Source organism: Ranitomeya imitator, chromosome 6 (assembly GCF_032444005.1).
Source record: "Ranitomeya imitator isolate aRanImi1 chromosome 6, aRanImi1.pri, whole genome shotgun sequence".
Lineage (NCBI taxonomy): Eukaryota > Metazoa > Chordata > Amphibia > Anura > Dendrobatidae > Ranitomeya > Ranitomeya imitator.
In genome coordinates, this window is record NC_091287.1 from 344,312,319 (window position 1) to 344,334,396 (window position 22,078).

General features: G+C 45.3%; 1 protein-coding gene across 7 annotated transcripts in view; it reads right to left on the reverse strand.

Moving 5' to 3' along the window:
• Positions 1-19,218: 19,218 nt before the first annotated feature.
• Positions 19,219-22,078, reverse strand: part of NFATC1 (nuclear factor of activated T cells 1) — a 308,199-nt gene continuing 305,339 nt past the window's right edge. For 4 of the 7 annotated variants that reach the window (XM_069730931.1, XM_069730933.1, XM_069730935.1 and 1 more), the window contains one exon: positions 19,219-21,030. In XM_069730931.1, the coding sequence (XP_069587032.1) occupies positions 20,981-21,030 (50 nt within the window). In that variant the 3' untranslated portion in view covers positions 19,219-20,980. The remainder of the gene's footprint in view (positions 21,031-22,078) is intronic. The other 3 variants (XM_069730936.1, XM_069730932.1, XM_069730934.1) reach the window with 2 other exon arrangements.

The window sequence follows — 22,078 nt, forward strand, 5'->3', positions numbered from 1 at the left end:
CCTATTCTAACATTAGTGGAAAAAAAAAATTTCTTTATGTTTTTATTGTCCCTACCTATGGGGGTGACAAAGGGGGGGGTCATTTATTATTTTTTTTATTTTGATCACTGAGATAGATTATATCTCAGTGATCAAAATGCACTTTGGAACGAATCTGCCGGCCGGCAGATTCGGCGGGCGCACTGCGCATGCGCCCGCCATTTTGGAAGATGGCGGCGCCCAGGGAGAAGACGGACGGGACCCCGGCTGGATCGGTAAGTATGATGGGGTGGGGGGGGACCACGGGGGGGAATCGGAGCACGGGGGGGGGGAATCGGAGCGCAGGAGGGGTGGAACGGAGCACGGGGGGCGTGGAACGGAGCACGGGGGGGCTGGAATGGAGCACAGGGGGGTGGAACGGAGCACCGGGGGGGGTGGATCGGAGTGCAGGGGGGGTGATTGGAGCACGGGGGGGTGATTGGAGCACGGGGGGAGCGGACAAGAGCACGGGGGGGAGCGGAGCACAGGACGGAGGGGAGCCGGAGCAGTGTACCGGCCAGATCGGGGGGCTGGGGGGGCGATCGGTGGGGTGGGGGCACATTAGTATTTCCAGCCATGGCCGATGATATTTCAGCATCGGCCATGGCTGGATTGTAATATTTCACCCGTTATAATAGGTGAAATATTACAAATCGCTCTGATTGGCAGTTTCACTTTCAACAGCCAATCAGAGCGATCGTAGCCACGAGGGGGTGAAGCCACCCCCCTGGGCTAAACTACCACTCCCCCTGTCCCTGCAGATCGGGTGAAATGGGAGTTAACCCTTTCACCCGGCCTGCAGGGACGCGATCTTTCCATGACGCCGCATAGGCGTCATGGGTCGGATTGGCACCGACTTTCATGACGCCTACGTGGCGTCATGGGTCGGGAAGGGGTTAACCAGAAAGCAGTCAAATATAATTTGTTTCTCTGCCCCCTTTCTATATTATTACCGTGTGTAGTTGTTCTATTCTACAGTATACTGTAATTTCCATTACCCATGTAATTGTGTACTAAGATATCCAATTCTCGTTTTCTCCTTGGTCTGCTCATGTGTTTACATTGGGTAATAGAGTTTGCTATAGTCTACTATGTATTTGTATATACTATATTTTTTCAGTTCATTTATTTTTGCCTGTAGCTCTACGGCTGTGTACAGTGTGTACACTTTTCTTGAAATACTGATTTCTAAGTGATTTGCCTCACTAAAGTTAGGCTAAACCATTAATCGTGCAGGTATTTGGTGGGACGATTTGGGATGATTCCCAAAAGTCTTGGGCATCATCAAAATGTTTTATGGCAAAACTGAGATGAGCCTTTATGTTCTTATTGCTCATCAGTGGTTTTTGTCTTGGAACTCTGCAATGCAGGCCATTTTTGCCCAGTCTCTTTCTAACGGAGGCAAATGAGGCCTACAGTTCTTAGGATGTTGATATGGAATCTTTTGAGTCATCGCTGCGCTCTTGAGATAATTTTGGCCAGCCAGCCACTTCTGAGAAGATTCACTACTGTTCCATGTTTTTGCTAATTGTATGGCTCTCACTCTGTTTCGCTGGAGTCCAAAAGCTTTATAAATAGCTTTATAACCTTTTCCAGACTGATAGATCTCAGTTACCGTATATACTCGAGTATAAGCCGACCCCACTAATTTTGTCACAAAAAACTGGGAAAACTTATTGACTCGAGTATAAGCCTAGGGTGGAAAATGCAGCAGCTACTGGTGAATTTCAAAAATAAAAATAGATGCTCCATACCGTTCATTATTGCCCCAAAGGAGGTTCCATATAAAGCTGTACCATATATAATGCTCCATACCATAATGCTCCCTATGGGAGTGGAGTCCATATTCATAAGTTTAATGAGCGGTCCCACGTGACCGCTGTATAGGGGAAGAGCTGCAGCACCCGAAGACAGTGTGACAGGCAGGGGGAGCGTCAGGAGCGCCGGGACTAGGTGAGTATGCGACAATCCTCTCTCCCCCTCACCCGCCGACCCTGCCGCCGACCGTGACTCAAGTATAAGCCGAGAGGGGCACTTTCAGCCCAAAAATTTGGGCTGAAAATCTCGGCTTATACTCGAGTATATACGGTACTTTGTTTCTCGTTTGTTCCAGAATTGCTTTGGATCAGGCCAGATATCTAGCTTTTGAAGCACTTTTGGTCTACTTCACTTTGTCAGGCAGGTTCTATTTAAGTGATTTTTTGATTGAGAACAGGTGTGGCAGTAATAATGATGGCCCCCTGAGGAAGCCCACGCGAAACGCGCGTTGGGGCTGTGTTTTTTCAACCACGTGCACGGACCTACTTGGGTGAGACATTATTGCTTATATTAACATGTATTACATGGAGTTCTGGATACTTAGTTTTAGGCCACAATTGTGGTGATCTATGTGGCTTTTACCCTAGATCTTTCCTGTAACCGGTGATATATGCTGGAACATATATAATGCCATTTCTCCCTGGTCCTGTTTACATTATGCAACTGGTTTGATTTCTGTCTGTGTCCTTCACTTTTGAATTTGTTTGTCCATGGTATATATTTCATTCATATTATTTTGTATTTTGGTGTGATACTTTTTATATTTATTATCAATAAATATTTGATTTGATTTTATGGGTAGTTTGGTACTCCTTTCTCTTTTTGTTTAATATCCTTTATGGAGTATGCTTTATGCCTGTTTTTGACAGTGCTGGTTTTTATTAACCTTTCTGGGTATTTTTATTCGTGGCAGTAATAATGCCTGAGGTAGCAAGGGAATGTGAATTCAGCTTCTCAAAGATGTGATAAACCATAATTAATTTATGTTTTAATGAGTGGGGGGTGCAATAATTTTTTCACACAGGGCCATGTAGGTTTTGAATTATTTTCCATTAATAAACAACATAATTTAAAAACGGCTAGTTGTGTTTACTAGTGTTGTGTGTGTCTAATATTTACATTTGTTTGGTGATCTGAAACATTTAAGTGTGATAAATAGGGTTGAGCGAAACGGGTCGAACATTTTCAAAAGTCGCCGACTTTTGGCTAAGTCGGGGTTTCATGAAACCCGATCCGACCCCTGTGCGGGGTCGGCCATGCGGTACGCGACTTTCGCGCCAAAGTCGCGTTTCAATGACGCGAAAAGCGCCATTTCTCAGCCAATGAAGGTAAACGCAGAGTGTGGGCAGCGTGATGACATAGGTCCTGGTCCCCACCATCTTAGAGAAGGGCATTGCAGTGATTGGCTTGCTGTCTGCAACGTCACAGGGGCTATAAAGAGGCGTTCCCGCCGACCGCCATCTTACTGCTGCTGATCTGAGCTTAGGGAGAGGTTGCTGCCGCTTTGTCAGAAGCAGGGATAGCGTTAGGCAGGGTCCATTAACCACAAAACCGCTTGTGCTGCAGCGATTTGCACTGTCCAACACCACCCTCGGTGTGCAGGGACAGTGGAAGTTTTTTTTTTTTTTTTTTCCCCTCAGCGCTGTAGCTCATTGGGCTGCCCTAGAAGGCTCCCTGATAGCTGCATTGCTGTGTGTACGCCGCTGTGCAAACCAACTGCTTTTTTCAAAGCACAAATCCTCTTGTTCCTTCCTTTCTGCACAGCTATCTTTTTTGTTTGTCCACACTTTTTATTTCATTTGTGCATCAGTCCACTCCTTATTGCTGCCTGCCATACCTGGCTGAGATTACTGCAGGCAGGGAGATAGTAGCTGCCTGCCATACCTGGCTGAGATTACTGCAGGCAGGGAGATAGTAATTGTAGGACATTCCCTGTTTTTTTTTTTTTTTTTTTTTTGGTGGGAGATTAAGATTGGCAATTTGGCATTTCTGCTAGAGTGCCATCCCTGTGTGTGCCATCTCTCTCACATAGTGGGCCATAGAAAGCCTTTTCATTTTTCTGTATTTTTTTTTGTGGGGTGTATAAATTCTCCCTGATAAAAATACAGTGGGAGATTAATATTGGCCTTTGGGCTTGTGTGCCAGTCCTGAGTGTGCCATCTCTCTCACAAATAGTGGGCCATAGAAAGCCTATTTTATTTTTTTTTGGGTTTTATAAATTCTCCCTGAAAAAAAGGGAGATTAATATTGGCCTCTGGGCTTCTGTGCCAGTCCTGAGCGTGCCATCTGTGCCAGTCCTGAGCGTCCCATCTCTCTCACAAATAGTGGGCCATAGAAAGCCTATTTAATTTTTTTTTTGGTTTTATAAATTTTCCCTGAAAAAAGGGAGATTAATATTGGCCTCTGGGCTTGTGTGCCAGTTGTGAGCGTGCCATCTGTGCCAGTCCTGAGCGTGCCATCTCTCTCACAAATAGTGGGCCATAGAAAGCCTATTTAATTTTTTTTTGGGTTTTATAAATTTTCCCTGAAAAAAGGGAGATTAATATTGGCCTCTGGGCTTGTGTGCCAGTTGTGAGCGTGCCATCTGTGCCAGTCCTGAGCGTGCCATCTCTCTCACAAATAGTGGGCCATAGAAAGCCTATTTAAATATTTTTTTGGTTTTATAAATTCTCCCAGAAAAAAAGGGAGATTAATATTGGCCTCTGGGCTTCTGTGCCAGTCCTGAGCGTGCCATCTGTGCCAGTCCTGAGCGTCCCATCTCTCTCACAAATAGTGGGCCATAGAAAGCCTATTTAATTTTTTTTTTGGTTTTATAAATTTTCCCTGAAAAAAGGGAGATTAATATTGGCCTCTGGGCTTGTGTGCCAGTTGTGAGCGTGCCATCTGTGCCAGTCCTGAGCGTGCCATCTCTCTCACAAATAGTGGGCCATAGAAAGCCTATTTAAATTTTTTTTTGGTTTTATAAATTTTCCCTGAAAAAAGGGAGATTAATATTGGCCTCTGGGCTTGTGTGCCAGTTGTGAGCGTGCCATCTGTGCCAGTCCTGAGCGTGCCATCTCTCTCACAAATAGTGGGCCATAGAAAGCCTATTTAAATATTTTTTTGGTTTTATAAATTCTCCCAGAAAAAAAGGGAGATTAATATTGGCCTCTGGGCTTCTGTGCCAGTCCTGAGCGTGCCATCTGTGCCAGTCCTGAGCGTCCCATCTCTCTCACAAATAGTGGGCCATAGAAAGCCTATTTAATTTTTTTTTTGGTTTTATAAATTTTCCCTGAAAAAAGGGAGATTAATATTGGCCTCTGGGCTTGTGTGCCAGTTGTGAGCGTGCCATCTGTGCCAGTCCTGAGCGTGCCATCTCTCTCACAAATAGTGGGCCATAGAAAGCCTATTTAATTTTTTTTTTGGTTTTATAAATTTTCCCTGAAAAAAGGGAGATTAATATTGGCCTCTGGGCTTGTGTGCCAGTTGTGAGCGTGCCATCTGTGCCAGTCCTGAGCGTGCCATCTCTCTCACAAATAGTGGGCCATAGAAAGCCTATTTAAATTTTTTTTTGGTTTTATAAATTTTCCCTGAAAAAAGGGAGATTAATATTGGCCTCTGGGCTTGTGTGCCAGTTGTGAGCGTGCCATCTGTGCCAGTCCTGAGCGTGCCATCTCTCTCACAAATAGTGGGCCATAGAAAGCCTATTTAAATATTTTTTTGGTTTTATAAATTCTCCCAGAAAAAAAGGGAGATTAATATTGGCCTCTGGGCTTCTGTGCCAGTCCTGAGCGTGCCATCTGTGCCAGTCCTGAGCGTCCCATCTCTCTCACAAATAGTGGGCCATAGAAAGCCTATTTAATTTTTTTTTTGGTTTTATAAATTTTCCCTGAAAAAAGGGAGATTAATATTGGCCTCTGGGCTTGTGTGCCAGTTGTGAGCGTGCCATCTGTGCCAGTCCTGAGCGTGCCATCTCTCTCACAAATAGTGGGCCATAGAAAGCCTATTTAATTTTTTTTTTGGTTTTATAAATTTTCCCTGAAAAAAGGGAGATTAATATTGGCCTCTGGGCTTGTGTGCCAGTTGTGAGCGTGCCATCTGTGCCAGTCCTGAGCGTGCCATCTCTCTCACAAATAGTGGGCCATAGAAAGCCTATTTAAATATTTTTTTGGTTTTATAAATTCTCCCAGAAAAAAAGGGAGATTAATATTGGCCTCTGGGCTTCTGTGCCAGTCCTGAGTGTGCCATCTGTGCCAGTCCTGAGCGTCCCATCTCTCTCACAAATAGTGGGCCATAGAAAGCCTATTTTTTTTTTGGGGGGGGTTTTAGAAATTCTCCCTGGAAAAAAAAAGGGAGATTAATATTGCCCTTTGGGCTTGTGTGCCAGTACTAAGTGTTCCATCTCTCTCTCTCTCTCTTAGTCAGTGGGCCATAGAACGCCTATTTTTGGTTTTATTTGTTTTCTAAATTCTCCCTGAAAAAATCATTTTATTTTATTTGGTTTCTAAATTCTTCCTGATAAAATCATATTTTTTTTATTATTTTTTTTTCTAAAGTCTCCCTGAAAAAAAAAAAAAAAAAAAAAAAACAGTGGGAGATTAATATTGGCCTTTCTGCTTGTGTGCCAGTCTTGACTCCTGGGTGTGCCATCTCTCTCTCTCTCTCTCTCTCTCTCTCTCCAATTGTGGTCCATAGAAAGCCTATATTTTTTTTCCTTGATTTGGGTTCCAAAATCTACCAGAGAAAATAACTCCATCAATCATTGGTAGAAAAATATTGGCCTCTGGGCTTGTGTGCCACTCCTGATTCCTGTGTGCGTCATCTCTCACTCAGTGGCCCATAGAAAGCATATAGTTTGTTACATTTGTTTTCTAAATTCTCCCTGCAAAAATCAATTTTTTTTTTTTGGGGGGGTTTCTAAAGTGTTCCTGAAAAAAATAAAAATAAAAAACAAATAATAGTGTGACATTAATATTAACATTTGTGCTTCAGTGACAGTCCTGCGTGTGGGGCATCTCTCTAATTTGCAGCCACCAAAAAAAGAGTGTGTAACATTGTGCCTGATTTTCGCGGTGGTCTCACCAACCTGTAAAGGGGTAGCTAAATCATACTGAAGTTATAGCTCACCGTGTAAGTTGTGTGACTGCAACAAATAACGTTAGTTTGGTTACGTTTTTAAAACAATGAGGAAGTCTAGTGGAAGAGGTCGTGGCCGGGGGCGTTCATTGTCAGCTGGTAATGAGGGTAGTGGTAGTGGTGGAGCATCAGGTGGTCGTGGGGAAAAAAATATTGCACCTAAGTCTGGAGCTGTGGAGCCAGGTTCGTCGTCCGGCTACACAAGGCCTCGAACGCTCCCTTTTCTGGGATTAGGAAAACCGCTTTTAAAGCCGGAGCAGCAAGAGCAAGTTTTGGCTTATCTTGCTGACTCAGCCTCTAGCTCTTTTGCCTCCTCTCGTGAAACTGGTAAAAGTAAAAGCAGCGCGTCGTTAGTGGATGTTCACGGTCAGGGACAAGTCACTTCCTTGTCCTCTTCAGCAAAAACAACAACAGAGAAGAATGCAGCAGGCGACACAACGGGTTACTCCATGGAGCTCTTTACACATACCGTCCCTGGCTTAGAAAGTGAAGCAGTTAACAGTCCATGCCCATTACAAATTGAATCTGACATGGAGTGCACTGACGCACAGCCACAGCCAGACTACTATGCTGGTCCTTTGACTCAGACCACAACATTGCCCTCGCAGGGTGCTGATCAAGAATCAGACCCTGATGAGACTATGTTGCCCCATCACGAACGCTATACCACCGAACGACACGGTGACACAGACGAAGTTGCGCAGGAGGTACAAGAAGAGTTATTAGATGACCCAGTTCTTGACCCCGATTGGCAGCCATTGGGGGAACAGGGTGCAGGCGGCAGCAGTTCTGAAGCAGAGGAGGAGGAGGGGCCGCAGCAGGCATCAACATCGCCACAGGTTCCATCTGCCGGGCCCGTATCTTGCCCAAAACGCGTGGCAAAGCCAAAACCTGGTGGAGGACAGCGTGGCCATCCGGTTAAAGCTCAGTCTGCAATGCCTGAAAAGGTATCCGATGCTAGAAAGAGTGCAGTCTGGCATTTTTTTAAACAACATCCAATTGATCAGCGCAAAGTCATCTGTCAAAAATGTTCTACTTCCTTAAGCAGAGGTCAGAATCTGAAAAGTCTCAATACTAGTTGCATGCATAGACATTTAACCACCATGCATTTGAAAGCTTGGACTAACTACCAAACGTCCCTTAAGGTTGTTGCACCCTCGGCCAATGAAGCTAGTCATCAACGCAACATCCCTTCCGGCAGTGTAGGACCACCATTTAGCGCACCACCTGCTGTATCTGTGCAGGTATCTTTGCCAGGCCAAAGCAGTCAGGGTCAGGGAATCACCAGTTTCGTAGTAGGAAACACTGCATCTAGGGCACCGGCGGCAACAATACCATCTCCCACCGTCTCTCAGTCTGCCATGTCCACCGGCACCCCCGCTAGTTCCACGATCTCCATCTCTCCAGTCCAGCTCACCCTACATGAGACTATGGTTAGAAAAAGGAAGTACTTAGCCTCGCATCCGCGTACACAGGGTTTGAACGCCCACATAGCTAGACTAATCTCGTTAGAGATGATGCCCTACCGGTTAGTTGAAAGCGAAGCTTTCAAAGACCTGATGGACTACGCTGTACCACGCTACGAGCTACCCAGTCGACACTTTTTTTCCAGAAAAGCCATCCCAGCCCTCCACCAGCATGTTAAAGAGCGCATCGTCCATGCACTCAGGCAATCTGTGAGCACAAAGGTGCACCTGACAACAGATGCATGGACCAGTAGGCATGGCCAGGGACGTTACGTGTCCATCACGGCACACTGGGTAAATGTGGTGGATTCAGGGTCCACAGGGGACAGCAAGTTTGGGACAGTTCTGCCTAGCCCACGGTCTAGTAAACAGTTGTCTGTAGCCGTTCGCACCCCCTCCTCCTCCTCCTCCTCCTCGTCCTCCTGCAGAAGCAAGAGCTCGTCCACAGACCGCAGTCGCACAAACACTCCATCCGCACCTGCCACTGTTGCACACCAGGTCTCCCATTATGGGGCAGCTACTGGCATACGTCAGCAGGCTGTATTGGCTATGAAGTGTTTGGGCGACAATAGACACACCGCGGAAGTTCTGTCCGAGTTCTTGCAGCAAGAAACGCAGTCGTGGCTGGGCACTGTAGATCTTGAGGCAGGCAAGGTAGTGAGTGATAACGGAAGGAATTTCATGGCTGCCATCTCCCTTTCCCAACTGAAACACATTCCTTGCCTGGCTCACACCTTAAACCTGGTGGTGCAGTGCTTCCTGAAAAGTTATCCGGGGTTATCCGACCTGCTCCTCAAAGTGCGTGGACTTTGCGCACATATCCGCCGTTCGCCTGTACACTCCAGCCGTATGCAGACCTATCAGCGTTCTTTGAACCTTCCCCAGCATCGCCTAATCATAGACGTTGCAACAAGGTGGAACTCAACACTGCACATGCTTCAGAGACTGTGCGAACAGAGGCGGGCTGTTATGTTTTTGTGGGAGGATACACATACACGGGCAGGCAGTAGGATGGCAGACATGGAGTTGTCAGGTGTGCAGTGGTCGAAGATTCAAGACATGTGTCAAGTCCTTCAGTGTTTTGAGGAATGCACACGGCTGGTTAGTGCAGACAACGCCATAATAAGCATGAGCATCCCCCTAATGCGTCTGCTGATGCAAAGTTTGACGCACATAAAGGATCAGGCGTCTGCACCAGAGGAAGAGGAAAGCCTTGATGACAGTCAGCGATTGTCTGGTCAGGGCAGTGTACATGACGAGGTACCGGGCGAAGAGGAGGTGGAGGATGAGGAGGATGATGGGGATGAGTATATTTTTAATGAGGAAGCTTTCCCGGGGGCACGGGAAATTGGTGGCGTGGCAAGGCCGGGTTCTGGTTTTTTGAGGGACACAAGTGACGTAGATTTGCCTGCAACTGCCCCTCAACCAAGCACAACCGCAGATTTGACAATGGGAACTTTGGCCCACATGGCGGATTATGCCTTGCGTATCCTCAAAAGGGACACACGCATTACAAAAATGATGAACGATGACGATTACTGGTTGGCCTGCCTCCTTGATCCTCGCTATAAAGGCAAATTGCAAAATATTATGCCACATGAGAACTTGGAACTAATATTAGCAACAAAACAATCAACTCTTGTTGACCGTTTGCTTCTGGCATTCCCTGCACACAGCGCCCGTGATCGTTCTCACACGAGCTCCAGGGGCCAGCAGACCAGAGGTGTTAGAGGGGCAGAAATCAGAAGTGGCGTTGGCCAGAGGGGTTTTCTGACCAGGTTGTGGAGTGATTTTTCTATGACCGCAGACAGGACAGGTACTGCAGCATCAATTCAAAGTGACAGGAGACAACATTTGTCCAGTATGGTTACAAACTATTTTTCATCCCTTATCGACGTTCTCCCTCAACCGTCATTCCCATTTGATTACTGGGCATCCAAATTAGACACCTGGCCAGAATTGGCAGAATATGCATTGCAGGAGCTTGCTTGCCCGGCAGCTAGTGTCCTATCAGAAAGAGTATTCAGTGCTGCAGGTTCAATACTAACAGAAAAAAGGACTCGTCTGGCTACCCAAAATGTAGATGATCTAACCTTCATTAAAATGAACCACAACTGGATTTCAAAATCTTTTGCCCCACCCTGCCCGGCTGACACCTAGCTTTCCTATGAAAAGGTCTTGCCTGTGGACTATTCTGAATGACTTTTCCAATCTCGTAATTTTCTTCACCTGATTGTCCAGCATACGACATGTTTCCACCTCACGAAATGGCCAAACTCCCCACACGGGGTCGTGCTATCGCCACTTTGCGCTTGGACCCTTGAGAGTGCTGTTTGTCTGAAGAGGTGGGTGTGGCCGCTTTTGGTCGACGGCACTGCCACTGGGTCCCTCATAGTACAATAAAGTGTCTCTGGCGGTGGTGGTGCGCACCCAACGTCAGACTCACCGTTGTAATATGAGGGGCCCTGTGCCTGTACCGCCGGCCACAAGCCAGTTCCCCCCCCCCCCAGCTCAAACAGTGCTCTACCACTAGCAAAATTATCTCTCACAGCTTCACCAATGTGTAGTCTAGGCGCTGACATCCTTCAATGCCTGGCACTGACAATACCATTGTTTTGACATTTTTGTTATGTTAGGCCTTCGAAGCCTGTCTGCGGTCACTCCTTCCACTAGACTTCCACTGACCATACACTGCTGCCCATGTACCCCTGGAACCAATTTAAAGTGCCTACAGCCAGCCCAATTTTGTTATGTTAGGCCTTCGAAGACTGTCTGCCGTCACTCCTTCCACTAGACTTCCACTGACCATACACTGCTGCCCATGTACCCCTGGAACCAATTTAAAGTGCCTACAGCCAGCCCAATTTTGTTATGTTAGGCCTTGGAAGCCTGTCTGCGGTCACTCCTTCCACTAGACTTCCACTGACCAGACCACTGCTGCCCATGTACCCCTGGAACCAATTTAAAGTGCCTACAGCCAGCCCAATTTTGTTATGTTAGGCCTTGGAAGCCTGTCTGCGGTCACTCCTTCCACTAGACTTCCACTGACCAGACCACTGCTGCCCGTGTACCCCTGGAACCAATTTAAAATTGCCTACAGCCATGTGTGATTATTTTAGGCCTTCGATGCCTGTCTGCGGTCACTCCTTCCACTAGGCCTCCACTGACCACACCACTGCTGCCCGTGTAACCCTGGAACCAATTTAAAATTGCCTACAGCCATGTGTTATTATTTTAGGCCTTCGATGCCTGTCTGCGGTCACTCCTTCCACTAGGCCTCCACTGACCACACCACTGCTGCCCGTGTACCCCTGGAACCAATTTAAAATTGCCTACAGCCAGCCCAATTTTTTTATTTTAGGCCTTCGATGCCTGTCTGCGGTCCATTCTTTCAACTACTACTACACTGACCAGGGCACTGCTGCCCAAGTACCCCTGGAACCAATTTAAAATTGCCTACAGCCATGTGTTAATATTTTAGGCCTTCGATGCCTGTCTGTGGTCACTCCTTCCACTAGGCCTCCACTGACCACACCACTGCTGCCCGTGTACCCCTGGAACCAATTTAAAATTGCCTACAGCCATGTGTGATTATTTTAGGCCTTCGATGCCTGTCTGCGGTCACTCCTTCCACTAGGCCTCCACTGACCACACCACTGCTGCCCGTGTAACCCTGGAACCAATTTAAAATTGCCTACAGCCATGTGTTATTATTTTAGGCCTTCGATGCCTGTCTGCGGTCACTCCTTCCACTAGGCCTCCACTGACCACACCACTGCTGCCCGTGTACCCCTGGAACCAATTTAAAATTGCCTACAGCCAGCCAAATTTTTTTATTTTAGGCCTTCGATGCCTGTCTGCGGTCCATTCTTTCAACTACTACTACACTGACCAGGGCACTGCTGCCCAAGTACCCCTGGAACCAATTTAAAATTGCCTACAGCCATGTGTTAATATTTTAGGCCTTCGATGCCTGTCTGTGGTCACTCCTTCCACTAGGCCTCCACTGACCACACCACTGCTGCCCGTGTACCCCTGGAACCAATTTAAAATTGCCTACAGCCATGTGTGATTATTTTAGGCCTTCGATGCCTGTCTGCGGTCACTCCTTCCACTAGGCCTCCACTGACCACACCACTGCTGCCCGTGTAACCCTGGAACCAATTTAAAATTGCCTACAGCCATGTGTTATTATTTTAGGCCTTCGATGCCTGTCTGCGGTCACTCCTTCCACTAGGCCTCCACTGACCACACCACTGCTGCCCGTGTACCCCTGGAACCAATTTAAAATTGCCTACAGCCAGCCAAATTTTTTTATTTTAGGCCTTCGATGCCTGTCTGCGGTCCATTCTTTCAACTACTACTACACTGACCAGGGCACTGCTGCCCAAGTACCCCTGGAACCAATTTAAAATTGCCTACAGCCATGTGTTAATATTTTAGGCCTTCGATGCCTGTCTGTGGTCACTCCTTCCACTAGGCCTCCACTGACCACACCACTGCTGCCCGTGTACCCCTGGAACCAATTTAAAATTGCCTACAGCCATGTGTGATTATTTTAGGCCTTCGATGCCTGTCTGCGGTCACTCCTTCCACTAGGCCTCCACTGACCACACCACTGCTGCCCGTGTAACCCTGGAACCAATTTAAAATTGCCTACAGCCATGTGTTATTATTTTAGGCCTTCGATGCCTGTCTGCGGTCACTCCTTCCACTAGGCCTCCACTGACCACACCACTGCTGCCCGTGTACCCCTGGAACCAATTTAAAATTGCCTACAGCCAGCCCAATTTTTTTATTTTAGGCCTTCGATGCCTGTCTGCGGTCCATTCTTTCAACTACTACTACACTGACCAGGGCACTGCTGCCCAAGTACCCCTGGAACCAATTTAAAATTGCCTACAGCCATGTGTTAATATTTTAGGCCTTCGATGCCTGTCTGTGGTCACTCCTTCCACTAGGCCTCCACTGACCACACCACTGCTGCCCGTGTACCCCTGGAACCAATTTAAAATTGCCTACAGCCATGTGTGATTATTTTAGGCCTTCGATGCCTGTCTGCGGTCACTCCTTCCACTAGGCCTCCACTGACCACACCACTGCTGCCCGTGTAACCCTGGAACCAATTTAAAATTGCCTACAGCCATGTGTTATTATTTTAGGCCTTCGATGCCTGTCTGCGGTCACTCCTTCCACTAGGCCTCCACTGACCACACCACTGCTGCCCGTGTACCCCTGGAACCAATTTAAAATTGCCTACAGCCAGCCAAATTTTTTTATTTTAGGCCTTCGATGCCTGTCTGCGGTCCATTCTTTCAACTACTACTACACTGACCAGGGCACTGCTGCCCAAGTACCCCTGGAACCAATTTAAAATTGCCTACAGCCATGTGTTAATATTTTAGGCCTTCGATGCCTGTCTGTGGTCACTCCTTCCACTAGGCCTCCACTGACCACACCACTGCTGCCCGTGTACCCCTGGAACCAATTTAAAATTGCCTACAGCCATGTGTGATTATTTTAGGCCTTCGATGCCTGTCTGCGGTCACTCCTTCCACTAGGCCTCCACTGACCACACCACTGCTGCCCGTGTAACCCTGGAACCAATTTAAAATTGCCTACAGCCATGTGTTATTATTTTAGGCCTTCGATGCCTGTCTGCGGTCACTCCTTCCACTAGGCCTCCACTGACCACACCACTGCTGCCCGTGTACCCCTGGAACCAATTTAAAATTGCCTACAGCCAGCCCAATTTTTTTATTTTAGGCCTTCGATGCCTGTCTGCGGTCCATTCTTTCAACTACTACTACACTGACCAGGGCACTGCTGCCCAAGTACCCCTGGAACCAATTTAAAATTGCCTACAGCCATGTGTTAATATTTTAGGCCTTCGATGCCTGTCTGTGGTCACTCCTTCCACTAGGCCTCCACTGACCACACCACTGCTGCCCGTGTACCCCTGGAACCAATTTAAAATTGCCTACAGCCATGTGTGATTATTTTAGGCCTTCGATGCCTGTCTGCGGTCACTCCTTCCACTAGGCCTCCACTGACCACACCACTGCTGCCCGTGTAACCCTGGAACCAATTTAAAATTGCCTACAGCCAGCCCAATTTTTTTATTTTAGGCCTTCGATGCCTGTCTGCGGTCCATTCTTTCAACTACTACTACACTGACCAGGGCACTGCTGCCCAAGTACCCCTGGAACCAATTTAAAATTGCCTACAGCCATGTGTTAATATTTTAGGCCTTCGATGCCTGTCTGTGGTCACTCCTTCCACTAGGCCTCCACTGACCACACCACTGCTGCCCGTGTACCCCTGGAACCAATTTAAAATTGCCTACAGCCATGTGTGATTATTTTAGGCCTTCGATGCCTGTCTGCGGTCCCTCCTTCCACTAGGCCTCCACTGACCTGTCTACTGCGGCCCGTGTACCCCTTGAACCAACCTAATAAAATATTTAAAAAATTAATTTGATTATAAAAAATAAGATCGTGTTGAGATCTCAAATGCAGACATTTTAACAATCAAAACAAACACACAACAAATATCTGGAACTGTACTACAAAGGTCCAACAGCTACAATTTCTTTCTCCTGCAAGAAGTTAACTGAAAGTTTTTTGGAGTTGTTAACACAGATATGGCATCCACCGAGTGTTGTCCTGTCGCGTCTCCTTTAAATTATTTCCAATAAGATGTTAAACTATTAATTTAATAAAATCAATAATTAAAAAAATAATTGAGTAAGTCAAAAGCACATTGCAAATAAACATTAATTACAAATCAAGAAGCATGGCGCGTCCGAGGGTGAGTAGATACCGAATAAGAATATAATCACCCTCGGACGCGCAATGCTTATTTACAACAGCCTTCCTTCCTAAGAATCAGCCCTTCCGTGGTGTAGAGAGAGGTTGTTGTTACACTCCAAGGTGTTCCCCAGGTTGCCTTTCCTGAGCTTCGATCTTCCGGCTCTCGTTTAGTAGCTGTTGGAAACTACGCTGCATTAGGCCTACTAATTGTGTATGGGTGAAACAGTGGCGCATCTGCGGTCCCTCCTTCCACTAGGCCTCCACTGACCTGTCTACTGCGGCCCGTGTACCCCTTGAACCAACCTAATAAAATATTTAAAAAATTAATTTGATTATAAAAAATAAGATCGTGTTGAGATCTCAAATGCAGACATTTTAACAATCAAAACAAACACACAACAAATATCTGGAACTGTACTACAAAGGTCCAACAGCTACAATTTCTTTCTCCTGCAAGAAGTTAACTGAAAGTTTTTTGGAGTTGTTAACACAGATATGGCATCCACCGAGTGTTGTCCTGTCGCGTCTCCTTTAAATTATTTCCAATAAGATGTTAAACTATTAATTTAATAAAATCAATAATTAAAAAAATAATTGAGTAAGTCAAAAGCACATTGCAAATAAACATTAATTACAAATCAAGAAGCATGGCGCGTCCGAGGGTGAGTAGATACCGAATAAGAATATAATCACCCTCGGGCGCGCAATGCTTATTTACAACAGCCTTCCTTCCTAAGAATCAGCCCTTCCGTGGTGTAGAGAGAGGTTGTTGTTACACTCCAAGGTGTTCCCCAGGTTGCCTTTCCTGAGCTTCGATCTTCCGGCTCTCGTTTAGTAGCTGTTGGAAACTACGCTGCATTAGGCCTACTAATTGTGTATGGGTGAAACAGTGGCGCATCTGCGGTCCCTCCTTCCACTAGGCCTCCACTGACCTGTCTACTGCGGCCCGTGTACCCCTTGAACCAACCTAATAAAATATTTAAAAAATTAATTTGATTATAAAAAATAAGATCGTGTTGAGATCTCAAATGCAGACATTTTAACAATCAAAACAAACACACAACAAATATCTGGAACTGTACTACAAAGGTCCAACAGCTACAATTTCTTTCTCCTGCAAGAAGTTAACTGAAAGTTTTTTGGAGTTGTTAACACAGATATGGCATCCACCGAGTGTTGTCCTGTCGCGTCTCCTTTAAATTATTTCTAATAAGATGTTAAACTATTAATTTAATAAAATCAATAATTAAAAAAATAATTGAGTAAGTCAAAAGCACATTGCAAATAAACATTAATTACAAATCAAGAAGCATGGCGCGTCCGAGGGTGAGTAGATACCGAATAAGAATATAATCACCCTCGGACGCGCAATGCTTATTTACAACAGCCTTCCTTCCTAAGAATCAGCCCTTCCGTGGTGTAGAGAGAGGTTGTTGTTACACTCCAAGGTGTTCCCCAGGTTGCCTTTCCTGAGCTTCGATCTTCATGCTCTCGTTTAGTAGGTGTCGGAAAGTAGGCTGCATTAGGCCTAAAAAATGGGGAATGGGGTGGAGAGAGATGGTGTGTTACACTCCAAGGTGTTCTCCAGGTTTCCTCGCCATTGCTTCGATCTTCCGACTCTCGTTTAGTAGTTGTAGAAAACTACACTGCATTAGGCCTACAAAATGGGTATCGGGTGGAGAGAGATGGTGTGTTACACTCCAAGGTGTTCCCCAGGTTGCCTTTCCTGAGCTTCTGTCTTCAGGCTCTCATTAAATTGTGGTTAAATGGAACAACTGCATTTGGCGTACTAGTTGGTTTGGGGCCTACTATCGGTGTCTGCCACTCCTTGCTGTTCTCCTGGTTTCCTGTCCTGAAATTCAATTTTCAGCCTCTCGTTAAGTAGTTGTTAATGTTAGACTGCATTTGGCCTACTAGTTGGGTTGGGGCCTACTATCGGTGTCTGCCACTCCTTGCTGTTCTCCTCCACTGAACAAAGCTGTGCCGCCTGTTTACTACGGTTGCCAATTTTGAACTGCATTTCGACTACTTACTGATTTGGCCCTACTCTCTGTGTCAGCCTCTCATTCCAGTTGTCCTCCACTGCAATGCCCCCTGGTTATTCCTGTGTTACCAATTTTGAACTGCATTTAGCCCACTTTATTCTTTGGGCCTATATCTGTGTTTCCACTTCATCGTGCCCATTGCCCAGCCAGTGATAGATGAGTCTGCTGGTACATTGACCCATAACGCAACATTCCCCGTGCACGCTACACAACAACATTGTGACCCTGCTGAAAGTCAGGTTGCTCTTCCCGCATACCATACCACCTTACACGGGGACAAAGAGGAAGGTGCAGATGAAAGTGCAGGTTCCTTCATCAGGTGGGGGGAGGAATACTAGTTGGCGACGTCACTGGCACAGGGCCTCTCATAGTACGCAAAAGTGTTGCTGCCGGTGGGAGGCGCCCCCGCCGTGCAAACACACCGCTGTACTTTGAGGGGCCCTGTGCCAGTGCCAATGCCAACGAGTGGGCCCCCCCTGCTTGCTCAGGATCACAGCACTTGCAAAGTTGAAATACTTACCTCTCCCTGCTCCACTGCCGTGACGTGGTCCAGATTTACTGGGCCCACTAATTACTTGAACCAGCCCTACCCCCCACAACTTTAGCCAAATGACCCCCAATTTCAAATGCCTTCCAATTATTTTAAGGTAAATTACGCTTGACAAGCTTCATTAAGAAGAATGGATGGTTTTGACATTAAAATGGGCACTCTAGGTGTTTTCCTGGCCCCCACTCACTGCCGACTATGCTGCCCCATTGACTTGCATTGGGTTTCGTGTTTCGGTCGATCCCGACTTTACGTCATAATCGGCCGATTTCACTCGACCCGACTTTGGACATAGTCGGGTTTCGCAAAACCCGGCTCGACTCTAAAAAGGTCAAGGTCGCTCAACTCTAGTGATAAATATGCAAAAGAATAGGAAATCAGGAAGGGGGCAAACACTTTTTTACACAACTATACTGTATATCCTGACAGCATATTGCAGTATATCCTGAGAGCTTATTATGGTATGTCCTTAGAGCATATTATAGTGTATCCTGAGAACATATGATAGTATATCCTGAGAGTTTATTACAGTATATCCTGAGAACATATTATCGTGTATCCTGAGAACTAATTACAGTATGTCCTTAAAGCATATTCTTGATTTTAGAATCTACTCATCTTTGCTTTCCTTGGCTAAAGGAAGAATAAAATAACCTTTTTAAACCAGGTTCACACAGCACAGTGATACCATTTTTTATGTTTTATTTAAGGGTAGTAGATGAAGCTCTGCTCACGCCATTGTGAACGATAACATGCGCAATTAGCTACCTCAGTGGACGGAATTTTGGGTGCAGGATCTGTCAGTTCCCTAAGTAAAAACCAGGAGTGGATCTTAAAGGTGTGTTTTAGAACAGTTTGCATCTCGGCTTCAGGAAAATGGCCGCCGCTATCTCCATCTGCGCACGTGCGGCATCCCGCGGCCATTTTCCTGAAGCCCCGGGCAGCAGAGGACTCCATATGCGCACGCGCGGCCTCAGGAAGATGGCCGCCCCCACAGATCACCAGGGAAATAGCGCAGATCGCGCGTTTTTTCTTCTCCTGCCCAGTGGATTCTGAAAATGGGCATGCGCAAACCACTACGCCACCAACGGAAATATATGCAAGATCTGGGGGAAGAAACTGATGTCGCCACGCCAATCTGACCAGACCAGCCTGATTGACAGGCGAAAAAGGCGACTTTGGTAAGTTATTTCGGCAGCATAGGTGGGGAATCAGGGTACACAAAATACACTATAGTAACGCACAGCTCAGGCCCTATTTAACAGTATTTTTATCTCGTACTGAAAAAACGGGGTGACAGGTTCCCTTTAAGTAGCACGTAATAAAATGAAGAAATTAATGGCTGGTAGACACATAAGGTACGATGAAGCAAAGCAGAAAGAGAAAGCACGGCAATACTGGCTCCATAATATTGCTTTATTGATACCGTTCAGGGATAGCCAACGTACGTAGTCTCTGAGCACTGAACTGTCTACTTGGTCATCTATTATACATATATCATGCAAATCTTATAGTGCTATAATAATGGGTAAACGTTTTTTGATTACACATGGAAAGTTAAAAGATAGTTATTACAATAACGAAAAGCCTGGTTTGTACAGAAAAAAGCCATATTATCCATTCAATTTATCACAGTAATGTGCAAATATTAAATATGGCTTTTAGGTTTCATTTAGAAAGGTAAGACCTAATACACAGCATTATATTTCGTCCGTCCAGATACCTTCGGTCAGCTTGTAATTCAGGCATTTTTCCAGAAGAGGGCATTGATTACTAAGGCACAACATTAGTTACATTGTATTCGCAATTAGACCATGCTAGAGTTGGGTTACATGTAGTAAAAATGTATCACTAGTATTTAGCTGCTACTTGTACAATAGATAATGAACAGGATCATACTACATATCTTTACTATACTCCAAATGATATTAACACATATGGACACAGTTCACATAGCACTGCTTTGCCAGCCATTTTTGGTAACTTTCCCGGCGTACAGCTCGAGGCAATTTGTGGCTGTCCAGCTGTTTTATCCATCACGACTCCAAGCATGCGTTGCCACCTGGCATTCTGGGAAATGTAGTTTCACAACAGCTGCGGAGGCGGCAGAGTCAACCACTCCTACTGTAGAAGAATTCGAGATATAAGGCTTTTGTGAAACCTAATAAATATGTACAATCTTAAAGTCACCTATGTACAAATTACACGAAGATTGTTGCTTTTACTCTACCAAAAACGTTTTGCGTTTTATCTAAAGTGCTTGCTTTCGGGATCGAGCAACACGAAGCATACGACATACTGCTTGTGGCCGTGGTCGCGAGGAACACCGAATACAACGCGTGGTGTCATTAGACGTCAGGCCACATCTTAGCTTAATAGCACTGCTCTTGATTATTTGCTAGGTGGAGGAGCATTGCCTAATTTGTATGTAACCCAATATGCCTTAAAATTGAGCTAGTTATGTCAATGGCAGGAACAGATGCTTGATACTATTAAGCATCATCTAGGGATTAAATCATGTTTTAACATGCATTTATGGTTATTATACTTTTATGTGCTTTTATCTCTTGTGTGCTCTGCTTCCAAATTAAGAACAAAACATTCTTTTATTAAAATGGATTTCTTTATATGGATTAAATATAGTATAAAGAGTCAGACTGGCATTTCTTGAGGTGCGGAGATTAAGGCGAGTTTGCTGTATCTTTTGTATATACATCCAATTTTTGCCTTTTTTTTACTTCTTGACAATAAAGTCTGCTTCCACCCAAATCGGTAAGCTGAACAATTGCTTCAAAGTCCATTGCACCGAAAATACTTATTTTGGTAGCAAACAGAAAGCTTTTTGATTCATCCTAATGCCCAAAATATGAACATTTAAGGCACTGCCGGCATCCAGTGATGCCCAAAGAATCAAACCGCGGTTCCTGGCCCTCAGATTTGTCAAGTATATCAGTTAGATTCCATATGATACATAGTCACAATGTTTGTTTCATGAGTTTTTTTTTTCTTGAGATGATCATTCTGCTGAAGATTGTTTATTCTGCTGAAGCGGAGATAGAAACTCCATAATATGAAGAAATGTCCTGGTGGTGAGTCCAATCCAGTCTTCACTTTAGAGCAGGTAGGGGTCTCCGTCTGGTAAGTCCAGGATTATCAGAGCTATGTGTGGAGATTGTTGCTGGATAAATCATTCCTTATGATCTCGTTTACTGCAAAAACAAGAAAAAGAGATGAAATCTACCTAGTAAACAGATGAACATGTCAACTACTGACTTATAAAAATATTCTTGTGAATAGTACCTGAGCCAGATTTGGCAGAAGGAAATGTCCCACTTAAAAGAAAGTAGATTTACCCAAGAATATTATACGTTGCATAGATACAACACTATATCCAAAGCTGGATGGAGCAAATCCTATGTGAATCTAATCTTAAAGGACCTATATGAGAAGTTTTTTCATTACCTTCTGTTATCAATCAGTAATGTGTGTGTAGAGAGTGCATTATTCTACTTACTTGCCGCTTTCTTTTGCCGTTTACAGCGCTGCTCTGGTCCTCTGCATCACGTAACTGTAGTTGTTACCAGCCGGATCACACATAGTCTTCTGCATGGAAAGAGGTCACTTTCTCAAGTCTACGAGACTCAGAATAAGGATCTTATAGAATTATACTAAGAAATGAGCTAATGCTCCCATGTGTGAGTTTGCCAGAAAGAGCTGAGGTCGAATGATGCAGAAGATGACAGGAGCAGCACTGGAAACGGCAGAAGACAGAAACCTGTCAGTATTTTAACGCACTCATTAGACACGCATTAATGACTGTTAACAAAGGGGGGCAATAAAAAAACAAAACACTGGAGTGGTCTTTTAACTGCAAATACAATGATTTATACATCATCATAAAAATAACAACATATAAAAGAATATTTCATAGTATATTACATAAAATATTTCTGAAAGACTATATTGAGACAAAACTTATTTACATGAAAAGCTGTAATTATGTCATGTAGGTGACTTCTCTGACACGTCATCAAATCAAGCAGTTCCTATCTATGTGTCAACAGAACCTGGGGCTGGCAATATTGGGTGAAGGGGATGCAGTCGCACCTGGGCTTTGGAGTCTATGGGTACCAAAAGGGGCCATTTGGTTCATATGAGAAAATTCAATACTATTAAAGACCCATGCCAGTTGGGTGCCATTTGGATATCTTGCATTGTGACCCAAATATATGTGTTACAACACCGACCTAATCTCTA